At 38.0% G+C, this 27,295-nt stretch overlaps 4 protein-coding genes across 16 annotated transcripts; 2 read left to right on the top strand and 2 right to left on the bottom strand.

Annotated features, from left to right (window-relative positions):
- Positions 1–1,967: 1,967 nt before the first annotated feature.
- LOC121239989 (putative pentatricopeptide repeat-containing protein At1g69350, mitochondrial) lies at positions 1,968–4,539 on the top strand. Of its 2 annotated transcripts, XM_041137413.1 has the most exons (2): positions 1,968–3,961; positions 4,043–4,539. In XM_041137413.1, exons 1-2 carry the CDS (start codon positions 2,092–2,094, stop codon positions 4,534–4,536), a joined length of 2,364 nt encoding a protein of 787 aa, XP_040993347.1. In that variant the 5' UTR covers positions 1,968–2,091; the 3' UTR covers positions 4,537–4,539. The 2 variants fall into 2 exon arrangements, with proteins under 2 accessions (XP_040993347.1, XP_040993346.1); XM_041137412.1 differs by having other exon boundaries at positions 1,973–4,539.
- Positions 4,540–5,436: 897 nt separating this feature from the next.
- Positions 5,437–9,046, bottom strand: LOC121239208 (elongation factor-like GTPase 1). The gene is made up of 2 exons (XM_041136372.1): positions 8,908–9,046; positions 5,437–8,781 (listed from the first exon to the last, which is right to left on the bottom strand). The coding sequence occupies exon 2, from the start codon at positions 8,733–8,735 to the stop codon at positions 5,631–5,633; it is 3,105 nt and encodes a 1,034-aa protein (XP_040992306.1). The 5' UTR covers positions 8,736–8,781; positions 8,908–9,046; the 3' UTR covers positions 5,437–5,630.
- Positions 9,047–14,146: 5,100 nt separating this feature from the next.
- LOC121239162 lies at positions 14,147–17,695 on the bottom strand. The gene is made up of 3 exons (XM_041136314.1): positions 16,938–17,695; positions 15,543–15,706; positions 14,147–15,443 (listed from the first exon to the last, which is right to left on the bottom strand). Exons 1-3 carry the CDS (start codon positions 17,557–17,559, stop codon positions 14,355–14,357), a joined length of 1,875 nt encoding a protein of 624 aa, XP_040992248.1. The 5' UTR covers positions 17,560–17,695; the 3' UTR covers positions 14,147–14,354.
- An 87-nt stretch (positions 17,696–17,782) lies between these two features.
- Positions 17,783–23,383, top strand: LOC121239160 (protein FAR1-RELATED SEQUENCE 4-like). 12 transcript variants are annotated; one of them, XM_041136303.1, is made up of 10 exons: positions 17,783–17,989; positions 18,793–18,907; positions 19,876–19,948; positions 20,031–20,135; positions 20,203–20,298; positions 20,365–20,454; positions 20,525–20,620; positions 20,691–20,880; positions 20,963–22,974; positions 23,066–23,289. In XM_041136303.1, exons 3-9 carry the CDS (start codon positions 19,889–19,891, stop codon positions 22,972–22,974), a joined length of 2,649 nt encoding a protein of 882 aa, XP_040992237.1. In that variant the 5' UTR covers positions 17,783–17,989; positions 18,793–18,907; positions 19,876–19,888; the 3' UTR covers positions 23,066–23,289. The 12 variants fall into 12 exon arrangements, with proteins under 12 accessions (XP_040992237.1, XP_040992235.1, XP_040992243.1 ...); XM_041136301.1 differs by lacking the exon at positions 18,793–18,907 and having other exon boundaries at positions 23,066–23,383; XM_041136309.1 differs by lacking the exon at positions 20,031–20,135.
- Positions 23,384–27,295: the final 3,912 nt, after the last annotated feature.

The raw sequence follows: 27,295 nt of genomic DNA on the forward strand, positions 1-27,295 counted from the left end.
AACATTTTATGTTATAATTTATAAATTATAATATGAAATTATTTCATATATGATATATAATTATATACATTATATATAAAAATTTCACATATAATTATACATTATATATAAAACTTATATATATATATAATATTTTGTATAATTTTAATTTTGTATAAAACTTATATATAAAATATTAATTTTTATATATATATTTTTTATCAACTGGTCCGGTCCAGTCCGAAAAATCCTAAAATCGGAACCAGACCGGTTCCAGCCGGTTTGCACATTGCAAGAATCGGTCCCAAACCGGACTGGTTCAAAACCAATCCAACTAGTCCGAACCAGACCGATTTACTGGTTTAAATTTACACCCCTAACCCTATCCTTTCGATTTGAAATCCACCAACGGCCAAAAATTCCCCATAGACAAAAGTTAATCCTAAATCATATTCTTCGTAAAATAAAATAAAATGACTGAAATTAGTAACAGCAAATAAGGATAATTTTGGCCGTTGTATTTCATATTTTCACTTAAAAATTATAGGCTAGGAATTTCGAAACTTAAAAGTCGTTGATAAATATATTAACGACTACAATAATCAAAACAAAGGATATATAGAGTAGGGATGTTGCCTGCTCATGCGGGGGCGAGGTCGACCCTTCCCCGCACCCCACTCCCGGGATGTGGGAGCAGGGTCCCCCACCTTGGTGGCAAGTGCGGAGGCAAACCCCTCATCTGCCGCCCATCCTGCCCACTCCAATAGTGCCTATAGCCCGCAAAGCCAAGAAATTATTCATGGACCCAAAAGTGACCAAAAATACATTAGATCCAAATTGTAAATTTAAATTTACAAATATGACCATAATTTTAAAATAAATAACATAATTTTTAAATTTATTTGTGCATATTTTGTGTAATTTATCCTAATGTGACCTTTGTATAGAAGGTCAAAACAATACAAGAGTCTCACTTAAGCAATATGAGATTCTTGTATTGCCTTGACAATTATTGCGCAGGGATGGGAGGACAGATTATTGTGGAAACATGCAAGAAATTCCATTTTTATTGTCAGCTCTTATTATAAAATACTAACTTGCCATTGTGTCAACCGGTTCTCTTGGAAGTGTATTTGGAGATCCAAGGTGCCTAGAAAAGTTTTTTTTTTTTTTTGTTGGTTGGTGTCCTTTGGAAAGATATTAACAACAGATAATTTGAGAAAGTGCGGTATAATTTATTTAGATTGGGGCTATTTGTGTAAAAAAGATGGTAAATCTATTGATCATTTGTTTATACATTATGAGGTGGCCAAGATTTTTTGAGAGGAGATTTTCTACAAGTCGGGGATTGCTTGGGTGATGCCTAAGAGGATGGTGGATCTGTTGATTTGTTGGAAATGATTTATGTGTAGTCACCATATTGCTACTATTTGAAAGATGATTCCTTATGTTTGATGGGAATGAATGAGCAGTGTTTTGGTAATAGAGAACGATCATTCAGAGAAGAAAAACGTTTGTTGCAAGCGCCTGGTGCAAACTGGGCTGACGTGGAAACCACTCATCTCAAACCCCCCGAATTCAAAATACTATCGGGCTGTGAGAGAGAGCTGATGAGAGAGAGACCGAGCTGATGAGAGAGAAAGACCGAGCTGATGAGAGAGACGACCCGATGAGCGAGAGATAGAAAGAGTTGATGAGAGAGAGCGCTGATGAGAGAGAACATGTGCATTTAGAGAAAGGAAAAATAATAATAATATGCGTCTCCCGTGATATGGATGACTGCATACCGGCTGTATCTAACGACTGTATATAGAAGAACTGTTCAGAGAATTTAAAGAGTTTTTCTCTGTAACTCTGTATTTGGGTGAATATTCACGGATAATCTACATAATTTTCTTTTAGCTTTTCCTAGCTCCTACTTCCTAACGTGTATTTACGTGTTTTCGCTTGAATATTACTTGTCAAGAAAAATATTAATATTACCGATACAAGATGCTTAACCTTAAAAAATTAATTGCAATTAACGTCTCAGAGAGTATTTTTGGTGATCGTGGTAAACACACATGTGCCAGTGAAACCAATGTTTAGAAGGCGAAAGCTTGTCTCCATTCCATGTTCCTCCACCATGCAAGCAAAACGCTCCTTCTAGTCTCGGCACGCTCATGCAAATCTAAACAAAACCATGCCCAGATTCTCTTTTTCTGTACTACCGCGTCATGCACTCACTCCAACTCAGATCTGCTTACCATTTGCTCCAATGCCCAGTCACTTCGCCAAACCAAGCAAGCCCACGCCTCTGCTCTTCTCAATGGCTTGCTTCCACGCAGTGTCTCTCTCTGTGCCTCCCTCATGCTCAGCTACTCCAATTCCGGAGACTCCACTGCCTCTCGCTATCTCTTCGAGCAGACCGTTGAGCACTCCTGCACTGCCTTCTTGTGGAACACGCTTATCCGGGCTAATACAATCGCTAAGGTATATGATGGGTTTGAGACTTATAATCGGATGGTTAGGACCGGTGTTCGGCCCGATGATCATACCTTCCCTTTCGTTCTCAAGGTGTGTTCAGACTTTTTGGATCTCAGGAAGGGAATGGAGACTCATGGGTTTGTGTTCAAGCTGGGTTTTGACATGGATGTCTTTGTTGGGAATACTCTCTTGCTGTTATATGGAAACTGTGGGGATTTGAGATATGCAAGGAGGGTGTTTGATGAAATGCCTGAAAGGGATGCGGTGTCGTGGAATACTATGATTGGGGTGTTTTCAGTTAATTGCTGTTATGTGGAGGCGCTCAATCTTTTCAAAGAAATGAATTTTGGGTCTGGGTTTAGGCCGAATTTGGTTGGCTTTGTTAATGTGTTGCCGGTTTGTGCTGGGCTTGGAGATGCGGTCATGGCAAGTCTTATTCATTGTTACGTCGTGAAGGTTGGTCTGGATCTTCACGTCACCATTGGTAATGCTATGGTTGACGCATACGGAAAATGTGGGAATGTGAAGGCTTCAGAGCAAGTTTTCTATCAAATGGTTGAAAGGAATGAAGTTTCTTGGAATGCGATCATCACTAGTCTTGCTTTCACAAAGCTTAATGAGGATGCTTTGGGGATATTCAGGTTGATGATTGATTCAGGGGTTAAACCAAACTCTTTTACCATCTCTAGTATGCTGCCTGTATTGGTCGAACTAGAAATTTTCAAAGCTGGAAGAGAGATTCATGGTTTCTGTACAAGGAAGGGTATTGAGTCTGATGTTTTTATTGCCAACTCATTGATTGATATGTATGCAAAGTCAGGCTGTACAACTAAGGCATCCAACGTGTTCTATAATATTGATGAAAAGAATGTTGTCTCTTGGAATGCCATGGTTGCTAATTTCGCTCAAAATAGGCTTGAGTTGGCTGCCCTAGGACTAGTAAGAGAAATGCAAGCTCAGGGTGAAACTCCCAACTCTGTCACGTTCACTAATGTTCTTCCAGCTTGTGCACGGCTGGGTTCTCTTCTTCCTGGGAAAGAAATCCATGCAAGGACTATTCGCATGGGATCTGCCTATGATTTATTTTTGTCCAATGCTCTGACAGACATGTATGCAAAATGTGGCTACCCAAATCTTGCTCGAAATGTCTTTAACGTCTCCCTCAGAGATGAAGTGTCTTACAATATACTAATTGTAGGATATTCTCAAACTAGTGATTGCGCAGAATCTCTGAGCTTGTTTTCAGAAATGATGCTTAGAGGTATGATGCATGATATTGTTTCCTTTGTTGGTGTTATATCAGCTTGTGCAAATCTAGCCGCAATCAAGCAAGGCAAAGAGATCCATGGATTATTAGTAAGAAAGCTTTTACATGTTCAGCTCTTTGTCGCGAACTCACTGTTGGACTTTTATACCAAATGCGGAAGAATTGATACTGCTAGTAAGGTCTTTGACCAGATCCAGAAAAAGGATGTAGCCTCTTGGAATACTATGATTTTGGGTTATGGAATGCTAGGTGAGTTGGACACTGCGATCAATCTTTTTGAAGCGATGAGGGTAGATGGTGTAGAATATGATTCCGTTTCGTATATTGCAGTTTTGTCAGCTTGTAGTCATGGAGGGCTTGTCGACAAGGGGAAGAAGTACTTTGAGGAAATGCAGGCTCAAAATATCAAACCAACGCAGATGCATTATGCTTGTATGGTCGATCTCCTTGGCCGAGCTGGCCTAATGGAAGAAGCAGTGGATCTCATTAAAGGCCTGCGAATTGTGCCAGATGCCAATGTCTGGGGAGCTCTGCTTGGGGCATGCCGAATCCATGGGAATGTAGAGTTGGCATGTTGGGCAGCAGAGCATCTGTTCAAGTTGAAGCCTCAGCACTGTGGGTACTACATTCTTCTTTCGAACATGTATGCAGAAGCTGGGAGATGGGATGAGGCAAATAGGATTAGGGAGCTGATGAAGTCAAGGGGAGTGAAGAAGAATCCCGGTTGTAGTTGGGTTCAAATTCGTGACAAGGTGCATACTTTTGTAGTTGGGGAGAGAATAGAGGGATTAGATTCAGATATTTGGCTTGCAGAAAGCAGTTGATTTGTTTTACTACAAGTACTTTGTTACAAATGGATAAAGGACACCATGCCCAATCAGGGGTATGCAAAAATCTCTATAACTCCAGCTTAATTTCATGTTTCGTTCTGCTGGGCTGTAGCAGTCTACTGTTTTCTCCCAACGCTTAAGTGATAAACGAGGGGAAAAATGTGTTAGTGCACAAAGGAAGAGCAACATATCTCCCCCAAGTTAAGAATAACCTAATGAAAATCATCTGCCAAACCCCACATACAAAAATCCTCAAAGTTCACAAGGGAACCACCTCAATCACCAAATGGTGTAGCATTAAGAATACTAGTATATGATTTCTAGTGAATTTGAAAGCACATATTCAAAGAATTATATTATCCGCCATCGCAATCATCTAAATGAAAACTCAAAGCAAAAAATGGATACCTATTGAATTCAACATAACCTCAAAGCAAACCTCAGTAGTACCAAAACAAATGCTTGTATTTATGAATTAATAATCAATCACCAATCAAGATACGACAGGGTGAATATATAGTGGGTTATATACCTGCAATTGCAGGAGGGTTTTCGTATGGAGAATGATTTCGGGAAGAAGCTTGGCGACGATTGGGGAAGAGGGCCACAATTTGCAAATATTTCGTATGGAGAAGAGGGAGACGATTTCGTGAGGAAGAGGGCGACGATTGGAGAATCTAGCGGCGATTCGAGGGTTTTTGTACGGAGAAGAGGGCAATGATTTTGTATGGAAAAGAGGAATGTTCAGGCGAAAGAGGTTAATGGTTCACTTGTTACTGAACCTGATTTGCCACCTAAGGTGTGGGCAGTGAAATGAGAAAACCGGTTGATGTGAAGAATTTCTCAAGAAATATTTATCATGAGATGCAACATTTGACAGAATCAGAAAAAGAGTAGATCAAACTCAACCAGAAACTTGATTTTAAGCATAGAGTCTATATTTTCCCCCCGATCAATCGTGAGTACTGACTTAATTAGATATTTCTTATGGCCAATGACAAAAACAGAGCTTTTTTTTTTTTTTCCATTTATAAATATGATGTGATGAATGGAGTTAGTTTTCATAAGAGCTAATAATACAACAAATTCTACACTTTACGAGCCAAGGTCCTCTGCTTTGTTGCATGCTGGACTACTTTATCCTCCACAGGAAGGCCTTTCCGTCGTCTCACAGCGTCGATGAGCTTCCTGGCTGTATTTGGAGGCACACTAGACCCATCTCCAAACTCTTCAATTTCCTCCTCTGTTTTGGGTATAAAGAAAGGATCCTCAGGAAGTGCTTCCCAGTGACTAAGCACGAGAAGAGCACTAGCAGCTCCAGAAGTCCATCTTCTAAGCTCATCTGCGAAGCCAAAGCTTTCAGAAACTGGCACATATGCATGCACAGTGAACAGTGGTGAACCTTCCTGCATTATTTCCTTGCTCACCCGGGCCCGTCTTCGACCAAGCACTGCGTACATGGGACCTAAATGTTCGGGAGGGGTGTTCAACTCACAAAAGTACATGGCTTCCACGAGTCTTGGCTTCTTCTGAAGCACAGCCGCCCTACAAGCATCTTTGACAGCTGCAATAACCTGCCCTGTGAAGATGCCATGCTGCTCAGGTTGTTGGTGGGAAGTTTCAGACTCATCGGCCTGCCCACAAAATTGTGAAATGTAAGCCTCAACAACAAATGCCAAACCCCACATGGGTTCATCACATAAGGGTCCGGCTGCTGTAGCAAGTTGAAACCCAGATACAACACTACTCTCGAGACGCTCTGCTTCCATTGATAATACTTGAGTTGCTTCTGAAGATGTCTCAGCAGCTGTGTCACCATCAATAGAATCACCCACGAAGCCCAATCTCTCTGATACATAGGAGGAACCATGTATAAGAACAGAGTTGTCGGCACCTTTTCTTTTGAAATCTGGGACAAAAAGGAAATTTGGACCAATATGCCTAGGCCCGAGTGCCCAAATTCTCCTCAGAAGCTTTAGCCACTTCGCTCTACTTTTGTCAGCCCGTTCCTTGTCAATCTCAGTCATTGAAAAAATATCTTTATCCACCGCATCCATTATGCGTTTCTTAAGCACTTCAATTGGATTCTCATCTTCTGCAATGCTTGGTCTCTGAGTTTCCAAACTTTTGTTGGTTTGCCCAGACTTAGATCCAACAATATCTGCAAGCAAATCCGAACTTTCATCAAGCACCTTAGTTAAAGCAGGCGGAAGCTTCATGATATGCACCCGAACTACACATCTACCATTTGGTGTTGTCTTCTCAACATACTCCGATCCCCCATTGAAAGATTTCAAATTCTCCGGCATGTGCGTCACCTCTCCCTCGATGGTCTCTTTGTAGGACACAAGAGGTGGAGAGACTTCCAAGCTTACCTTCGCAAACCTCTCTTTCAAATCCTTTATGCATCTTTCCAGATGAACTTCTCCTGCAGCAGCCAGTACATGCTCGCCCCTAGCAGAAAAAGTAACCTCTACAAATGGGTCTGCCCGATTCAGAAGCTTTAAACCTTTCAAAACTGCACCAATATCTGCTGGATCAGACGGTTCAATTGCAACTCTGAGAGTTGGTGCAACCTGGAATATCATACTTGAGAAAGGCCAGCAGTTCTTTGTGGATGACAGAGTTGCACTTTTCAGTATGTGCTGACCAAGGCCTCGAATTGCCACAACATTCCCTGCCTTCACAGAAGCCACTGGTTTTAAGCCTTGACCCATCATTAGATACAAGGATTGCAACTCAGCCTCCTGCACATGCTTCTGCAATGATTCCCCTTTTAATGGATCATATAAAGCCGAAAGCACAAAAACCCTCTGTCCCGAATAAAGGACTCCACTGAAGACCCTAGCAAATGCAAGGAAACACTCACTTGACTCACCCTCTCCGCCTTCTTCACCTGGACCATATATAATCATTCCATGTGAATCCCTTGGGAGCATTTTCAGTGGAACAGCAAACATCTTGGAAACAAAAGTGACACAAGGAGCTTCATGCCTCGAATCACAAGCCTCGATGGATTTTCTTACCAGTTCTGCCTCTGCAAGCACAATGGAATCAACCTGATCACCAAGGAGCTCTCTCTTAGGCAGCAAACGTGAAATACGAAATGACTGTGCTGCAATAGGGTCTGGCATACACTTAATCACCATAGATAATATTGCATCAGACAGAGGAAGCCAACGGCTCATAACAGATTGAAGCACAACCTTTTGGTCCTTGTTCTGAAGGTCACGAGCCGGCACAGACAAATTAAATGACTTGATCACTTTCTCCAGCATCCCTTTGTCCCCATCAGCATCCAAAGCCGCCTGGTAAACCTGCCAAAGCGGTTCAAGCACAAACTGAACAAACATAGGCCTTGCCTTATTTCCTCCACCAATTGCCTTCTTTCCCAAAATCATCTTTGTCTTCGGATTGAAATACCGAGGACCCCACAAAGCTTTCTGCAACGCAGCAGCACTTGCCCCAAGCTTTGAAGCATAGAACTCAGCAAACTCATGAATTCCAAAACCCCACCCATCTAAGGCACATACAAAAGCTACATTCCCCTTCTGGGGTTGAAACGTATCCTCCTCATCATCCTCCACAAACTCACTACTCTCCTCATCACCCGTGTCCCCTGACGGCCCTGCAAGCACCGCATCAACATCAGACAAATACTTCTCCGACTTATACCCGCTAACAATCCCATTAACCTCATGAACAATCCTTGCCAACCGGATATAGGCCTCCATTGGACTCAACCTCAACTCAAAAATCAACCTATCAATCTTGTTAAGTACCAAACATGGCGATAGCTTCTCTATCCAGCATTGCCTCAAAACAGCATGGGTTTGAATATGGACGCCCTCCACAGCGTCGACCAATATCAAGGCTCCATCACTTAGTCTAGCGGCAGTGGACACCTCACTACAGAAGTCCATATGGCCAGGGGAGTCTATAAGGTTAATAGAGTGGTTCTTGTAGTGAAGAGCAATGGAGGAGCTCTTCATAGTGATGGCACGCCTTTGTTCCTCGTCTAGATAGTCCATAAAGCGCAGGCGGCCCGCTAGCTTAGGGTGGAGCACGCCGCCACCCGAAGCGGCGATCAAATGGTCGGCAAGTGTTGTTTTGCCGTGATCAACGTGTGCCAGTATGCATATGTTTCGGATTTTCCGAGTCTCGGAATCGGGATCAGAGTCAGATTCACCCATTTACTTTTGTCTTCCCGAGTTTCTTCTGAAAACCAAATTCAGGGTCCTACTTTTCCCGAGGATTGAACAAAAAACATAACAAATTCACAGAAACGAAATTTTCAGCGAATTGAACTCCTGCGTAATTAAAAATCACGAAATTGGAATTGTGTGCAACACAAAATCTCAATACCTTGAGCTCGGAGAGTTTTTCTGCCCCCCTCTCTCTCTGTAACACTGTTTTGTGGAGAAATTGCTCTGCTCCGTAGACGTAGGGTTGCTACAGAATCCGAATCCCATTTTTGGTTGGTGAGTACCTACGGGATCCGAACCGCCTCATATATGTATATATAGTAGGGCTTTGTGCCCCGATTCGATTAGAAGGAAAAAATAAAAAAAAGTAGAAACAATGATTTTGTTCAAAACCCGTTTTGATTTTGGTCGAGATGAGTTGAGAAAAGTTAAATTTTTTATAAATAATAGTGAATTAAGATAATAAACGAAGTTTTATAGGATTTACCCAAATTAAGTTTACATGTAGTAAAATATTAAAATGAGTTTAGATATATTTATAAAAAGTTAAAAAATATTATGAGCCCAACGTGTAAAAATGTTTGAGTTAAAATAAATTTAATGATTTAAGAGTTAAATATTTAGATATTATATTCATCTTAAAATTAAACTGAATTAAATTAATCTCAGCTCAATTTAAATTACAAACGAGACTTAATAAAGCTTTCTCTTGGTCTTTATCATGTATCTAGTTCTATTATTTTTGGAAAAATAAAATTTTGTGTCTTTCAATTAACAAGTGTTTTATAATCTGCACCCTAAATTACCAAAATTGACACTTGACAGTTTCAAACTACCAAAATGATTCATTGTACACTCTCTTAAGATCTAACCCTCGATTGTGTCATATAACTTATTTAATTACATTTCTCTTCAGAATTTATTGGAAAGAAAAATTATATTATAAGTTTGTGTGGATAATATATAGTAAAATATTTATACGATATAATTTGATTTGAAATAATTTTTTTTAAATATTAATCTTATAAATTAAATCTTACCATTTAAGTGACATACATAATGTACTCTATACACCGATTTAAAAAAAAAAAATAACTCAATTTTAAAACCTTATGTGGTATCAAAAAGATTTTTGTACCCTTCAGTTAAAAGTTTTGGTCAACTTTTCATAGATGAATAAAATAGACTCCCTCACACTAAATTATTTATAAAAAAAATTAATATTAAGTACAAATTTCAAATAAACAAGCCACGAACATGCCTTTCATTAAAAAAAAAAAAAAAAGACTCCACTAAAAAATAAATGGTTTTTTTTTTACACTTTCATGATAAATTTTATTTAAAAACAAAACTATACAAAACTTATTTATTTGAAATTTGTACAACTTGTTAATCTTTTCAAAATGTTCCCGCGTCGATTTGGGATCACGGGACATCCGGTCAGAAGGGGCACTCTTCTCTTTATTGGCTTCAGATGCATATGGATGCTTAGAAGTAAATAACACTAATCTCTGGTAAGAGAAATGTGCTGTCCACTTCCTTACCATCCTTAATATATGCTTAATCCTTCCCATCATAATGAATATGATGATGCTATCCTGCTTTATAACGACCCGGTTTAATAATTTTAAAATCAAAATATTGATAATTTTTATTAGAGTTAAATTATATTCAATGGGGCATATTGAATTTGTCAACGAGTGATAAATTATTGAGGTTAATTATAAGTTTTAATTAGGTTTAATAACTAAGTTAAATTTTATTTATTATTTATTGAAACAGTTAGACTTATTTTCGAATTTAAATATCGGCTATTAGAAATTTATTTTAATTTAAAATCATCACTAATTAAAATTTCTTACACAATTTCAGTCGCTCCCAATGTTACATTAAATGAATTACTAGAGTATATTTACAATTCTAGGATGCTCCATCTTAAAATTCCTAAACCTTACCTAACCCATATAATCCAATCACATGCACTATACGTGCACTTACCTCTTCAAGCCTTTTTTTTTTTTTTTTTTTTTAATTTATGCCAAATGCTTGTGGCCTGGTTGGCATAATCTCCAGCCTCCAAAATAGAGATTTGGAGTTTGAAACCCACTCCCCCAAATAAAAAAAAAAAAGTGCCTCGACTTTTTGTTTTTAACTCTCTTTTTACCTTTGACATGTCATAACCTCATCTCCCCTACCATGAAATACGGCAAGGCCACCATCGTCTCTTCATCCCTCTTAATCACAACCATTGTCGTCCCTCCATTGCACCATGATCGAATTTATGTCGAAAATGTTAGGAAGCAACACTATAATGTAAGTAGCTTGATCATAAAATTAGGATTAGTATACGTTAGTTAGTTATATATATTATTATTAAAGTCAGTTTTTTAGAAGACAATGTTTATGCACCACGCATGTCATGATATTTGCAAGCACGTCATTCATCATATTTCATTCCGCATATTATAGTTATGTATGTATTATGTATCTCATGTATCTCACGTTTCATAAAACACGTAAGCTTTCGTAAGATTAAGTGCAAGATACACTCAGAACAGTTAATCAGATGACCATTCAAATGTATGATACTAATGCAGTTTTAGGATATATGTGCAAGCCACGAACTCAAGCATGGTCCACAATAGTATGCCAAAAGACTATTAGCAGCTGTTAGGGACCCCGATCTTGTCCCTATCACTAAGGTCCACGAGCTTGCCTTGGTGAAGATGATGACCGAGTGATCTTGCTATATTGTTTGGCTTTCACCAAAGGAATGGTGTTTTAGTAATAGAATGATGAAGATGATGCGCTTGGATAGGCTAAGTGTTTAGGCTAAGACAAATCAATGTGGGTGGCTAGACTTGTTCTTGAGTGGGGTGCCAAGATGATGGAGGCTAGGATTGAATGTAAGAGATGAGGTTAGGGTTTGTTCTTGGAGAGTGGCGCCAAGTTGATGGAGTGAGAGTGTTCTAAGAGTTGATTAGGGTTGTTTGATGCAATGGAGATGGCTTGGGGGTTGCCCTTGATGTTTAGGTCACTTGGATGGAAATTAGGGTTGGTACAGTGAAGTGTAGCTAGGGTTTTGTGGGGTGGTTAGGGTGGATTTCGAGATTTGGAATAGTTGGCTTAGGGTTGGAGTTTAGGATGATGCTAGGGTTTGGGAATGAAATGGAAGAGTGAGGCTAGGGTTTGGTGGCTAAGATGGGTGGATTGAGATTGATTTGGTTTTAGGAAGATTGGCTAGATTTTGTTGGTTTAGGAGTGGGTATGGAAAGTTTGTAAGATGGAAGGAATCTTTGAGTGAAGAGGGGAATTTGAATTTGAATTAAGATGACAAGTCAATAGTTGACTTAGAGAGATTGTAGGAAGAGTGATTTAAGGAATTGAAAAAAATTTGCAATTCTTTAAATTAAGGGATTTGGATTGGGATTTGAATTTGAATAGGGTAAGAGGATGGAGAGATTTTAGGGATGTGATTGGATGAATCAACTTTCCTAAAATTTAAGAAGTTACCAAAGAGGGACTCTTGATGGATGGCTAGATCAATGGATGATGGAGGCAAGACTCTTAAAAGGAAAGAATCACCTTATAGAGTCTTGAGGTGGACGGCTAGGGCTTATGTGGATGATGAGCTAATTATGGTAAGTGACAAAGATGAAAAGATGGGAGGCAAGATGGGTTCATCTAGGTCAATGGGTAAGATGAGGGAGTTGGCGCCTAGGGTTTTAGGGAAGTGATGGGGTAGCCGAATATGGTGAGTGGAAGATATATGCTAGGGTTTTATGGAGATGATGGAGGCAATATAATTTATGAAAAGTGGACTAGGGTAAACAATGAAGTGGTCGACTATGTGGTATGGAATGGATCAAATGGGTGAATGTGTGAATGAAGGTAATGAAGACTGGATGAGCACTATGAATTCTCAAGAACAACTCAAGAACAATTCAAGAACAATGCACATAAAATAATAAGATCAAATGATAGAAAATGGAAATCAAGAGATGGAATGAAAAATACTCATAAGATTAATGGATTCTTAGGGATTCACGAATTACACCCTAAAGATGAAAAGAACAAGATAGATTGAACCACACCTATTCACGAATTGCAAGGTGTGATCCTCTCTTAAGAGATTCACGTATTGCACCTCAAAGAGCCCAAGTGCCTTAGCACCGAATGGTGATCTCAAGAACAAAATAGTCTACCCACTAGGGAATTTGCCAAAAAATGTCAATGCAAAGACTAAGGGTCCTATTTATAAGGATTACAACTTGGAAACTCCCAATAGATCACTTGGAAAATAAATAATTAAATAAAAATAAATAATAAAAATAATATAGTTGGCATAACCAAGTTGACCTATGGCATGCATGAGCCCATGGGTGGGTTAGGCTGGCCCATGGATATGGCTATTGGCATGTGGTTGACAGGGCCCTGGCATGGTCTGGGCACTGAGACTGCATGCTAGGGCTGCTGCCTGGGTGGGCTGGCATGGCCCAGGCAAGGGCGCGCACTGGGCTGCCCGCGGAACTGCTCGAACTGCTCCGCGCTGTGCGCGCTCTGGATGTGCGCGCTGTGCTGCTGCGCACGCGTTGGACAGGCTGGGCGTGCTGCACGGGCTGGCCTGGTCACCAGCCTCATTGGGCATCCTGGGCATGTCTTGGCAGGCCCCGTGGCATGCCCATGGGGTTGCTGTGTGGCTGTCCAGCCTTGTCATGACATGACTAGTGGCTTGGCCATGGGCCACAAAACATGGAGTCCTACTATTCCCCTTGTGGTCGTGGGACGTGGGGCTAGTGCACAACTTCCCACACTGGATTAAGTGTGTTGGCTAATCAGATTAGTTAGATCAATAAGATCAATCAGTTAATTCAAATAAATCATTTATGAATAATATAAGCACCAGTATAATCAGTCATGAGTTTAATTCTTAGCATGAAATATTTTATGAAAACTTTATGTTAAGTATGTTGATGTTATGATGAGTTTCTTACTGAATCATCAACTCATTTTAGTTTGTTTTTATATTTTTAAACTACCATAAGTTAGAATATTTATGAAAGTAGAGCTACAGGATGAGACTTAGTTTAGGAAGGCGTGACAATGACTTAGATCATGTATAAGAATTTTAAGTTATGATTTTTATAGCACAGATTTTGAAAAATTTTAATAAATACTTCTGCGCGCTTTCATTTATGATTTCAGCATTTTAATACAAAACAACTCTATTTATTATAAAGAATCATTATACTTAGCACTGTCTTTAGAAAAGAAATAAATATATTTTTAAGCCAAGTTCAGTAGTAACACTCTAGCTTGTGAAATTTCTTAAAAATGACTTTATTCTTAGTCGGGAGAGCAGGGTGTTAATTTATCTCATCACATAGGTAATCCGGCCAGAAAGTTGAAAGGTCAGCCTTGGAAGTCAATCTGAAAGCGTGTTCCAATCACAAAACACTTATTGCAGGCTGAGCAAATCAATTCTAGAGCATTGGTGCAATGAAAATATGACAAACCTATCAAGTAGTAGGGTGTAAAAAAATTTGAGCAATATTTTGTACAGATTGATTACAGAAAATGTTTTAGTGTTTGGATACATTAGAGATGCTATAATCTGTGGCACGCAACAGCCCTGCACGATGAGTCACTGTCCAGAATCCACATACCCAACTCCTGAAGCCGCATCTGAATTATATTTAGACCTATCTCAGAAGACCAAAAAACCATCTTCTTCCCATCCCTTGTAGAAGATTGATTCACATTTTCGGTACCAATCTTTATGCCAAAGCTTGTCTCATCGAACCCCATAATCTTCTCACCCTTTTGTTCCAATAATTTAGCTGCTATGTAAACAAAACTAACTCCATCCCTGGACAATGCGACTTTCCTTGAGTTCATCATTGCTTCCACCTTGGATAATAAATTGCCAACCCAGAATTTCTCGGCAGAATATGAGCCTTTGACATATAAAAGTTCTAAGCTCTTCCCAACATAGAAATCATAGGTTGGATCAATGAAATCAAGAAACAATCCACTACTGAAGAAAAGCATGTTCCCATCCACCATCCAAGAATTATACCTATACTCCAAACACTTCTTGATTACATAGGCCTTGACTAAAATCTGCTTGTTCAGCTCTGCCTTGGAATATTGAGAAGGCATCGATTTGTGCTCTCTAACATTACTAAAAAATTTGTCAGCATTTATCACCGGATGCCCCCTTCTTGCGAGATCAAGCAGGAAGTCAGATTCTGGGCCCACAAGTATGTAGTTCCAAATGTTTAGCCTCTCAAAGTGACATATGAAGTTTCTGGTGACCAATGCCGATACTCCAAAGAGGCTTAAAAAAATAAGGGTCTGCTGTTTCTGTGCAGCTTGAAGAACAGGGCCAAGTTCATCAATGCTCCCCACAATTCTTCCAGGACGTACTTCTCTGAAACAGAAATCAAACCATTTAAGATTACGCAAGGTTGGCATTTCCAAAAGACTGAAATCAAGGGAGTTTCCATCCAATAATTTAGAATCAGGCCCAGCTGTCTTTCCATAGTTAACACCAGCATCCCTGTGAGAGACACTGAGCGCACCTTCACGTAAAAAATTGGTGTAGATATTAAAATAACCACGGGAATGAATAAATTTAATGAACCAAGGAGTCCATATTCTCTCTCCCATCTTCTTGTACCATCCCGTTGTCACCTTCAATTTTAGATTCAATTGAGATATTGAGTCAGTACCATAGACATTACCAAGAAAGCTAGAAACCAACAAATATGAGTAGAACATAAATCTAATTACCATCCCATCAAGAAATGGCTTGATTCCTTTGACCTTATGTTTATCATACCACAACCTGAATTCTTTCCAAGGTTTTGGAAAGAGAAGTTGACCCCAAGTGCCAACTATCTGGTACAAGAAAAGTCGTGTTCTGCTATCCAATTGTATTTTGTTTCCATGTTTACCTGTATCCAACAACCAATTAAATCAGAGGTGTATAAGGATCGAATTTAAAAACCACGAGTCTAAGTACAAGAAATGTAACAAGGCCAATTGGTAAAATAACAATAACGCACAAACACAGAAAGAGAGGGGCACAGATATAATAATCTTCCATTTCAGGAAGAAAAGTCGACCACCACATTAACCTAAAACAAAAGTAACACGACTAATCAACCTGGTAATAAATGGCACACACTATGAAAGACCGAGTATACATGGAATTTCTTGGAGAGATTTTCAATCTTATCAGCTTTTTTTTTTTTTCCTTTTTTTTTTCGAGTAGGGGTTGATAGCTTGGCACCTGGAGATGTAGGCGCAGTGCAGGGCAGGATGGACGAGATAAGAATTCAAGAATAATAAAAAAGTAAAAGCCCAGAACTGACATGAGAGAGAACAAAAAAATTTGGCTTTATCGTTTAGATAACAAATTGCTTCAACAATCATTCACTGGTTTCCTTCAGTCCCCTCTGTCATCTCAGTCAAAGAATTTTGGGTCTGATATTTTAGTTAACATCCCAGGTAACTCGTATTAGGAAGAAAGCTTAATTATTGAAGACAAAAACAAGAAGAGAAAATTACTTGTTTGGCAGACCGATAAAAAAAAAAAAAAAAAAAAAAAAAAACTTGTTTGGCATGTATTTTAAGGTAAATCAGCCCATTTGGATTGGAACATAGATGACATGAGGGAGTCCTAACCCCTAGGAATAGACTCAATAAGGCTACACAAAGTAGCATGATAAAATCAAAATGAGAAAAACTCCTAAATTAGAAATCAACAGACAAAAGTCTTTTGACTACTTTTCAGATAAATATTATGCTATGTTCCTCATCGCTCTAGAAATACAAAGCTATCTAACAGATTTCTGAGTAATATGAATACGGGACAAGTAAAATAAATCTTTTCTCCACGTTGAAATCCAAAAACACTGTTTTAAGTAAGAATTCACTCTTGATCTTGTCACTCTGCTGATAAGATTCCCCCTTTTTTTCCCTGAGCAAAAGAAAAGCGAATTTAAGGCTTTCCCAATTAAACTTTCTAAACTAATCTATAAAACACCTCCTTCTCTATTTCTGTATTTACATTCAGTTTTCAGAACAATGAAGCGATCGATAGATATCAATCTCCAAACTAGACTTCTCATTCCCAACTTTAAAAATCAATCCCAAAGAGGAGAACTATTAAAATAATATTACCTGGGACGAACCTTGGTCTCTGCAGTGAAACCCCGTAGATGGAGGGGCTAAAGTTCGAAGCGTTATAATAGAAATTCATGATCAATCTCATCAGAAATTTGTAATAGAGCGGCGACACCTCCAAATCGTCTTCGACCACGAAAGCGAACTCGTCGTCAGAGCTCGGCCACCAAGCCTCCAACCACTGCGCCTGCAACCCCGCATTCCTGGTCCGATAATGCACAATCTTTTCTCCGAACAACCACTCGAACGCATCCACGAAGCTCAGAATGCGATGCGAACCTTCCAATCCGAGGATGTCATTGTCTACGGGGGCAAAATGATCAATGTAGATATGGAGATGGACGCGGTCGGAGAGGTAGTCGGCAGCGGCAAGGGAGCGGAGGCAGCGGGAGAGCGAGTCCAGGCGGTTGAAGGCTAGGACCTTGATTATAAAAGTGAAATTCTGGGAATTGATAATGCCACGATTAGTGTTAATATTATGAGTTTGAAGGGAATGGATGAAATCGGGGTAAGGGTTAGGGCTAGGGGAGGAGAAGTAGGAGTGGCATAAGAAGAGGAAGAAGAAGGCGGAGAGGGAGAGAAAGAGAAGTGGGAGGAACTGCCTTTTCGTCCCCACCATTCTTGAGAGGTTCTGAGAGCTGTGCCGGAAGCTCGAATTGAGAAGAGGCGTTGGGAGGAAGCAGAGTTGAGAGTGAGAGGAGAGTGAGGGGGAGCTACCATGACACAGAGAGGGAGCCTATCACAGATTCACAGCACACCTGCCAGGTTGGAAATTTTTTTTTTTTTTATAACCTAAACGACGCGTTTTGGATGGGACAGAATCAAATATTCATTACGAATTCGTTCTCAACCGCAACCCCACCCACCCCCCCGCCCGAGTCATTTGCCCTCTTCTGAGTCTTCTCCCCTCCCCCAAATCTCCCCTGACGACGGCGTCTGTGGCGTCCTCCACCGAAAAACTCTCTCTATCTCTCACTCACAAACGCATTGACACAGTGACTACCTGACGTGTGGGTCTCAGGCACAGTTTTGGAGCTCGGTATTACACTGTAAGTTGGTTGTCCGTGTGCTTGCCTCTCTGTGTGCAAGTTTCTTTTTGTTCTATCTTTGTTTTTCTGATATTACAGTTGCCTCTGTATATGGATTCATGGTTTTTTTTTTTTTTTCCTGTTACTTGTTTGCTTATACGTTGATTTTTGTCTTGGCACATCATCTGTTCGACGGAAGTACTGAACCAAACACAACTTGAGATGGTTTACATATTTACTGTTTCGAGGGGACACTATGGCAACTTGTGAGGACGTTAGAGCATTAGCATTGGCTTGATTAAAAGCCTAGCTAAATGCAAAATATGATAAATTTCATCAAAATACAATTGCATTGGATTAGCTAAAGGGATGAGTGGAAAACTTTGAGCTACATTAAATGGATGAGTTTCTTCAAATATGAAGAGTTACTGTTCATCAAGCAAATCTATTTTTTATTCACGGTTTTATTGGGCTTCATGAATTTTCCTCTCCGTGTGTTTTCTCTCTCCCTTTCTCTCTTATTCTCGCTTTTGCAGTACACCTTCTCTGCTAGGTTCTTCTTCTTCCTCAACAGAACTACGCACCCCCCACCTATATATCACAATTGCTCTGCAAATCCGAGCCTAGTGACCATTATCAGATTGATAAAATGTCCGAGAGAGAAATGATTGGTGAAAAGAGAGTTTATTTTGGGATTTAGGCTCTAGCCCAGCTGTTAGATGAGTTTATTTGGGGAAGAGCTTGGATTGGGTTTGGAATAAGTAATCAGGAACAAGGATGATTAGGTTCTATCTGGGATTGAGTTTGGGTCTATCTCATTGCAGGAGTGGCAGGGTTGGGGCACCACGTCTCCTGTACCAGCCATGGTCACGAAAATCATTGAGGAGTTGAAGGCTTTGGAGAAAGATATTGATGCCCAGATGAGCTTTGGCGGTAGTGGTGCCAATACAGATATTTCAACATTTTTATTTGGCTCTGTATGGTTTCTGCAGTGGCTAAAGAAAAATAGCCTTTTGTTTTTATTTTTTTGTGAATTTTTAGCTTTCAATATTGTTTCTTTCCCTACTTTTCTCAGCTACGAATTGGAGCTGGGTGTTGGAGAACACTCACTTTTCATTTTATGGGTTCAGAAAAACGGATGAATTAATTTGTTGATGTTACTTGTTTGTCTAATAATGTACATATAATTAGTGTAATTGCAAAATATGAAAAGAAAAATTAAAAATATTATTATTAAAAATAATATTATATTATTATTTTGATGAATCTAATAGTCAATTCAATGTGAGATTATGGATACAGAGGTTTGAGATTTATGAAAACATGTACTTTTCATCAAATTTTGAAGATAACTTTGATGAAGCCAATGCCAATGCTCTTAAGTCGCATTTTCAAACGTACGATAAATAAGCATTAGTAGTGGCAGTAATGACAGACCAAGATGGTCTGTATATGGTCTAGCATTGCCATTGCAGGGTGTTTGATGGGAAACCTGTTTGACGTGAAGACCATTTTTAATTTTCTTTTGTGTGTAGTTGGTTTGAGGTAGTTCAAGGGACTTATGAAAGCTAAATATCCTTTATTTCAAATTCAAATCGACACAAAACGATTTCAATTTGTTCTGCACTGACTTACCACTAAAAAACAATAAAAAGTTTATAGCTTGAAGCATCAAGGAGCGCTAGAGTATTGTTTAAATTATTGTACTTGTTGTATTAAGCATATCTTTCTTGATTAGAAAAAATGAAATAAAATAAAAGAATCCTCAAGAAAAGAAAAAATTGTGGATAGCGTCATCCAATACGTACCAAGTGGATAGTGTAAAGATTTTTGTATTAGTCAGAATTTTATGTTGCATGAAGTGATTTTATTGAACTATTGTGAATTGACTCTAACCAAATTCTCAGTTAAAATAGCCTAATGGGCAAAGAGGAAGCTGGAAGGTCACCCAAGCCTTCTACATCGATGTCGTCGATCCAGGTATGATACACATTGGACATTTGTATGTCTTGGTATTTGATATATTCATTTAGTTAATCTATTGTTTATTTGTGTATTTTAGGAATATTATAGTCCCGTAAATCCATACTACCCGCCATTTATGATGCTTCCAAATACATATATAAATCCATATCCAAATCCACATCCGTATCCTTGGGGTAGCCAGGTAGATGAAATTTTTAAAAAAACTATATGTGCATTAGCAATGAACTAACACATCTATATAATTGCAGCATCCGTCGAGGCCACCTCTTGGACCAACTCTACCCTACCCTTCGTCAAGTAATTCGGAGGAGTTAAGAGGATCTCAAGAGACTAGCCAAGTAGATGTAATTTTTTTAAAATTCTTTTTCTATGTTCATTAACAATTAACTAACACATCTATATAATTGCAGCATCCGTCGATACCACCTCTTGGACCAACTCTACCCTACCCTTCGTCTAGTAATCCGGATGAGTTAAGAAGATTTCAAGAGACTAGCCAGGTAGATTGAATTTTTTTAACAAATATTCTATGTGCATTAGCAATGAATTAACAAATCTATATAATTGCAGCATTTGTCGGTGCCCCCCCCTCTTGGACCAACTCTACCCTGCCCTTCGTCTGGAAAAAAATTGGAGGAGTTAAAAAGATATCAAGAGACTAGTCAGGTAGATGGATTATTTTTAAGTTTTTTTTTCAATGTGCATTAGCAATGGACTAAGACAAATATAATTGCAGCATCCCTCGATGCCACCTCTTGGACCAACTCTACCCTATCCTTTGTCGAGTAGTCTGGAGGAGTTTAGAAGATCTGAAGTGACCACACAACGCGTAAGTGATTCGTCCACCATGCCTAATAGTGTAGAAAGTGAGAAGAATGTTGGAGGTACATCACACACAACTGATCAAAGCTATCATATTAGTAGCGGTATTACACTAAACCATTTTAAACTTGATGATTGTCATACTCAATGTATATAATGTGAATGCTAATCTCATCTATTTTGTAGAGGATAAAGAAGCAACATCCGACGTACATAAAGAGGCGGAGGGGACTAATGATGTATCTAATGATGATGAACGAGTTGAAATACCAAAATCTGGTATGGAGTTTGCTACTGAGAAAGAGCTTCTGGCTTATTACAAACGATATGCCAAGCAAGTGGGTTTTGGTGTGAAAACACAAAGGACGAAGCGAGAGGCAAATGGTAGTGTTAAGTATGTCACAATTGGGTGTGCACGTAGTGGCAAGTATCATCCTAGCCATGGTAATGTTTCTAGGTCACGACCGACAATTAAAACAGATTGTAAGGCGAAGATAAATGCTCACTTGGCGAATGGGGTATGGGTTTTGACCACTGTTGAGATTGCTCACAATCATACCGTAAGCCCACAAAATTCTAGATTTTTTAGATCTCATAAGTTTTTAGATGAATATAGTCAAAGGATGCTTGATTTGAATGACAAAGCAGGTGTTCGAATGGACAAAAATTTCAATGATGTTGTTGTTGACGCGGGGGGGTCTGAGAATCTTGAATTTGCAGAAAAAGATTGTCTGAATTTTATTGACAAAGCTATACACTTAAGGCTTGGTAAAGGATGTGGTAAAACACTTAGTGACTACTTTGATAGAATGAGAGAGATGAATGATGGCCTTGTTTCTGTTATGGATATGGATGATGAATTTAGAGTAAAAAATGTGTTTTGGGCTGACGCACGCAGTCGAGCAGTATATGAGTATTTTGGAGATGTTATCACCTTCGATACGACGTTTCTAACAAATAGGTATAGTATGCCTTTTGTTGCCTTTGTGGGTGTAAACCATCATGGGCAATCTATATTGTTAGGGGCTGGATTGATTTCAGGTGAGGACACAAGTACGTTTGTTTGGTTGTTTCGAGCATGGTTGAAGTGCATGCATGATCGGGCTCCCAAAGCCATAATAACAAATCATGATCAGGCAATGAAGAGTGCTATTTCCATTGTATTTCCAGATACTCGTCATAGATATTGTCTCTGGCACATCATGCGAAAACTACCAGAAAAATTGGGATCCCACTCTCAATTCAATGCAGGGTTGAAGACTTCTATTCAGAGTGCTCTATATGATTCACAAACTTGTGGGGAGTTTGAGGACAAATGGGGGCAACTACTTGATATGTATAATCTTGGTTCTAATACATGGCTACAAGGGTTGTACAATGACAGGTCTTTTTGGGTACCAGTTTACTTGAAGAATGTTTTTTGGGCTGGTATGAGCACTACACAGCGGTCTGAAAGAATGAATGCTTTTTTTGACGGGTTTGTGTATTCTGGTACGACATTAAAGGAATTTGTTGATCAATTTGAAAATGCGCTAAAGAAAAAGGTGGAGGTTGAGGCTATAGCTGATTTCAATTCCTTCAACCAAACGATTCCATGCTTATCCCCTTTTGGCATTGAGAAACAATTTCAAACGGTTTATACAAATGCAAAGTTCAAGGAGGTCCAACGAGAGGTGCTGGGGATGATTTTATGTAATTGCACACTTGTTAGCACTAAAGGTTGTATTTCCACATTTGATGTTTTAGATCAAATTTCCATTGATGACCATGTGAAGAGGGTGCAGTACTTAGTTTACTACAACGAAGAAGAATGTGAAGTGAAATGCACGTGTGCGTTGTTTGAGATGCGGGGCATTTTCTGTAGGCATGCATTTTCTGTATATAATATGAAGAACATTAATGTTCTGCCGAAAAAGTATATCTTGGATCGATGGAGAAATGACTTAAAGAGGAGATACACACTGGTCAAGAGTAGCTATGATGACTTGCAGGGCAATACAAATGCACGAAGGTATGAGGTTGTGGTGAAAAGATGCTTGAAATTAGCGACGCGTGTATCCCCAAGTGATGAGCATTATAATGCATTTTTACGTCATTTAGATGAATTTGAGCCTAAATGTGAAGGCTTAACGTTTGAGTCAAAACTTTGTTCAGCCAATGTCGAAGAAAAAGTGGTAACCAGTAGAAAGAAAAAATAGGTAATAATTTTTTTTTTTTTGCAATTATATATATTAAACTACATGCATATTCCTTTCTAATAGATGTCTAAATTTTTATCCTGAAATTTAGACTTGCAGGAAAATCTCTGATGATGAATCTCATTCAAGTGAGCTCCCACTATCTCAACTTGATGGTAGTGTTGATGGTTTTGTTATTGGAACCCAGTATAGTACTGTCACACAACCAACACCATCGGGCAATGAGTAGGTGTGATGCATTTATTTACCATATGTTTCTTCTTTGTTTAATTGTTTTCAATCAATTATTAATAAATAATTTTATTTAATTATCAACTATAGAAACTGTTGATCTGCTTGTGTTGTTTCAGCAAAAATGACTGTAAGGACCCTATGTAACTAAAGATGTGAATGCATATAAACGATGTGCTCAAAGGAAAAATATGGATCAATTACTAGCTTTTTTTTTTTTTTTTTTTTTCCTTATAAAAAAATGGGGAAATTGGACCAATTTGAAACTGTTTCATGGTGAGTCAATCTGATATCCATTTTTTAATTTTCAAAACCGATTTGGTTAAAAAAAAACTGTCACAGATTACATCCTAGTGGGTAAGAACCATACTGAAGCTGGCTATAGGGCAAAGACAGGTAGCTAGCTTTGGATGAAGACAAGAAATCAGGGACTTAAGATGACTATACTTGATGAATTATGGGTGTCTTAAGATGGACTGCAATTTTTGCAACTGGATGGTAAAGTCCTTTTGACGCTTGCTGGCATCAATATGGAATAATCAAGAAATGGGTCGTAATGCACTCAACTTGAGAGTGCAACATTTTCTTTTGAAAAATATAGTCAAGTGTTGTGATTCTGTGGCTAAGAAAGATGCTTAGCATGGACAATAGCATTGATTCACAAAGGTGGGTACTGGGTGGTACTTTTTTATACAAGCAAATGATTCTTCTTTCTTTCATACAAAATCCATACAAAAACCAGCGATTGATCCACACAAAATCCATACAAGAAAGAAAGGGTAGGACAGTACAATTGATCCATACAAAACCAGCCTTGTCGGAACCAACCAAATACTAATACAATAAATACAATGGGCAATGCTATTCTGCCGCCCAGTCTGTTTTGTTTTGTTTTTTTTTTTTCATTTCACATTTTTTTAATACATTGAATTATTTAAAAAAAAAAAAAAATACACCAATACACTTAAAAATCCTTCCTTAATTACTAAGTAAAAATAAAAAAAAATTTTGCCAAGCGGTCAAAAAGAGCGGTCAAATTGGGGCGGCATACTAGTGTTTTCCAAATACAATTCAGTCCAAACACAATAATATTCTTGCACACCTATTATTGACCCCCCATTTTTAAAGTTCAAGCTCAATCATGTGAACATCTCTCTCTCTCTCTCTCTCTCTCTCTCTCTCTCTTAGTTTATCTTTCTTTCTTTCTTTCTTTTTTACGAGTTTCATACTTGAACATCAATACGTCATCCTCTCTCTTTCGAACTGGATTCTCTCTTGTCCGAATGTTCTCTTCTATCAATTGAAGTATATCCATCCATATAAAGAATAAATATATTGCTTCTCCCTACACACAACACGAACATTTCACGTGACAAAGTAGACCTTGCAAAGTTTGTTGTATCATGTTATATTTTGGGCATGCATAAAATATTCGTTCGGGATTTTTGTTAGTGTGTGAGGTGTGTAGTGGTGCTTTCAAACCACATCAACAAATTGCTGATTCCATTACATACCCATCAACTACACATGATAATGATTGAGTTGATTTCACAAGTGACTTGAAAAACCAATCACATAGCGACTACAATGGATTTATTGTTTGGTGCAGAAAATTAGTGCATCTATTCAGTGCCAAAAAAGAAGGAAAATTTGCTGTATGCACACATGGAACTGAACACGGTTTTGAAATTGGTAAGACCGGATTTGAATACAGAAATCCAAGTAACGGTGTGGCCTTTTTTTTCCCCTCCATGCTCATTTTTTGATATATACTTGATAAATGTCATGCTCAATATGTTAATGATTAAGATCACATATAGCGTACGTGTCAATGAAACGCTAATTACATGCAACCACATGAGAGGGGCATTTTTTCTATAATTTCCTAAAAGCAAACAATAGCTGGGCTGAAAAGTGTAAAGTTATAACCAGGGTCTGACTAATATCTCATAGCAAGCTCATCCTGCCAACTCCAACACAAAAATGCTGAAGGAATAGGTGCATCATTGACCTTAGGCTCTCACATCAATCTTCAAGGATTAATGTTGTAAGTTAGGGGCACGGGATCTTCTTTTTGGAAAAGATACAAAATTTGGACAGTAAGAGATTTCTGGCTCTAATATCTCGAAATTATCATGTTCATGTGCAATATTTTTCTGATCTTTCTCTTATTGAGAGATTGGAATTGTTCTTGTCACTTATCTAAATCTACTTCTTTAACAAGACTTCAACGTTTTACTTTTAATATTTTCTACATTAATTTATTTTCATTCTACATATTTTATTTGATTTGGTTCAGTACTTCCTTCAAACTTATCGATGGGCAAGGACAAACAGCAAAGAATCAACAAGTAATTCATGGAACACAACCTCCATGTTTGAATATGGTCGGTGTATAAAATAGACTGAAAATCATAAAATATGTCATTAGGGTTCAGGCCGGCTCTTCCGTTAGGCAAGTTAAGCAATTGCCTAATGCACCTAGAAGAAGAACCCCCCTGCCCCTAGAAGAAAGAACTCCCCCACCTCCCCCCACAAAAAAAAATATTAAGTAGAATTTTTTAAATAGTAAAAAAATATCTAATTAAAAAAATTAATTAACTCAATGAGAATATCAAAAGTATCGAATAGATATTATGTCATTATTAGTTTTGAAAGAATCCTACACAATAATTATTTGAGGTAGTCTCCTTCTAAGAATAGATTTCCTTTTTGTTATTATTAGTTTAATATATAATGTAAAAATTATAAATAGTAAAATCTAATTTTCAAGTGTTCGTAAATTTTATAATTCTTTGTAGTTTGTAGAGGCAAGGGCCCATTTTTTTTCTAAATGTGTAGATTATTTATATAACTTTATTGAAAATGATAATTATAATTGATTCTATGACTTATTTGGATACTAAGAATATATCAGGATATCTGTAAATAGTAATAAAATAGTTTGTAAATAGTAGTAAAATAGTTTGAATTAAGATGTTTGATTAAATTTTGAAAAATGAGATAGAAAAAGTATAATTTAAGAATATCTGAAAATAGCTGAGAACAGTTATGTCTCCAAGAGTACGGACTCGTTTGTTTTCAGAGATGAGATGAGATTAAAGTTAAAAACTTGAATAAAGTATTATTAAAATATATTTTTTAATATTATTTTTGTTTTAGGATTTGAAAAAGTGGAATTGTTTATTTTATTTTGTATTGAAAGTTAGAAAAGTTATAATGATTAGATGAGATGAGATGTTTTTTGAAAACAAACTAGCCAAGCACGTCTTGTAAAACTAGATTTGATAAAATCTTCTCCAAATCAAAAATTTTAGATTCAGTCGGTTATTAGTTGAAAATGTAATATAATCTTAACCAGTAATTTTACTTTGCAAAATGATAGAAATTATTTTTAAATAAAAATGTAATGTAAAAATTAAAATTAAAATATTTAATTTTACTTAAAAAAAAAAGCCTTAATCAAAATTTTAGCCTTAGTTCCCGAAGCCTATTGAGCAGGCCCCGCTAGGGTTCGATCGAAAAACTTACTAAACGATGCTGTAGATTCAAAAGTAAGGTGGGTTTGAATTTGACTGGAGGACCCAGGGACGGAACCAAGGAAACAGAAGGAGAGACTCACAAGTGCATTCGCAAATGGGGATACACTTTGCCGTCAATTCAAGTTTGCTCTAGATTCATGGATTGGGGTCAAGTTTGCCCTAGAATCAAGAGAGAAGCAACGGGGAGAGTGAAATGAACCCTACTAGTGGTTGATTCAGTATGTTTCATCTCATCTCATCCCATCTCATTTTATCTTATCTCATCTCATCTCATTTCCTTCTTAAATATCATTCATACACAAATACTTTTCAATTTTAAATATTCTACTTTTTCATCTAATCATTACAAGTTTCCCGATCCAACAAAATGTTATTAGCTATTGTTCATATCCATTTGATTCTTCTTGCATTCCGAGCTCAAGTTTCTTCACTAAAGTCTTCAAGTTTTGAGACAGTTGCAAATATGCTCTTAGTTCATGACTAGCTCTAAACTAAGAACATAAAAGTCCGATTAGATTTTCATAGTTATAGGATGTTTGGGAATCAAC

The sequence above is a fragment of the Juglans microcarpa x Juglans regia genome, chromosome 7D (assembly GCF_004785595.1).
Source record: "Juglans microcarpa x Juglans regia isolate MS1-56 chromosome 7D, Jm3101_v1.0, whole genome shotgun sequence".
Classification (NCBI taxonomy): domain Eukaryota; kingdom Viridiplantae; phylum Streptophyta; class Magnoliopsida; order Fagales; family Juglandaceae; genus Juglans; species Juglans microcarpa x Juglans regia.

What these genes read in the sequence shown, in the direction of transcription:
- LOC121239989 (XM_041137412.1), top strand. Translation starts at nt 2,092, where the DNA reads ATGTTCCTCCACCATGCAAGCAAAACGCTCCTTCTAGTCTCGGCACGC.
- LOC121239208 (XM_041136372.1), bottom strand. Translation starts at nt 8,735, where the DNA reads ATGGGTGAATCTGACTCTGATCCCGATTCCGAGACTCGGAAAATCCGA.
- LOC121239162 (XM_041136314.1), bottom strand. Translation starts at nt 17,559, where the DNA reads ATGGTGGGGACGAAAAGGCAGTTCCTCCCACTTCTCTTTCTCTCCCTC. An exon ending in GAGACCAAGGTTCGTCCCAG is followed by an intron (nt 15,707 to 16,937) that starts GTAATATTATTT and finishes TGTTGGATACAG; the next exon opens with GTAAACATGGAAACAAAATA. An exon ending in AGCCATTTCTTGATGGGATG is followed by an intron (nt 15,444 to 15,542) that starts GTAATTAGATTT and finishes CTAAAATTGAAG; the next exon opens with GTGACAACGGGATGGTACAA.
- LOC121239160 (XM_041136301.1), top strand. Translation starts at nt 19,889, where the DNA reads ATGGGCAAAGAGGAAGCTGGAAGGTCACCCAAGCCTTCTACATCGATG. An exon ending in CATCGATGTCGTCGATCCAG is followed by an intron (nt 19,949 to 20,030) that starts GTATGATACACA and finishes TGTGTATTTTAG; the next exon opens with GAATATTATAGTCCCGTAAA. An exon ending in GATATCAAGAGACTAGTCAG is followed by an intron (nt 20,621 to 20,690) that starts GTAGATGGATTA and finishes ATATAATTGCAG; the next exon opens with CATCCCTCGATGCCACCTCT.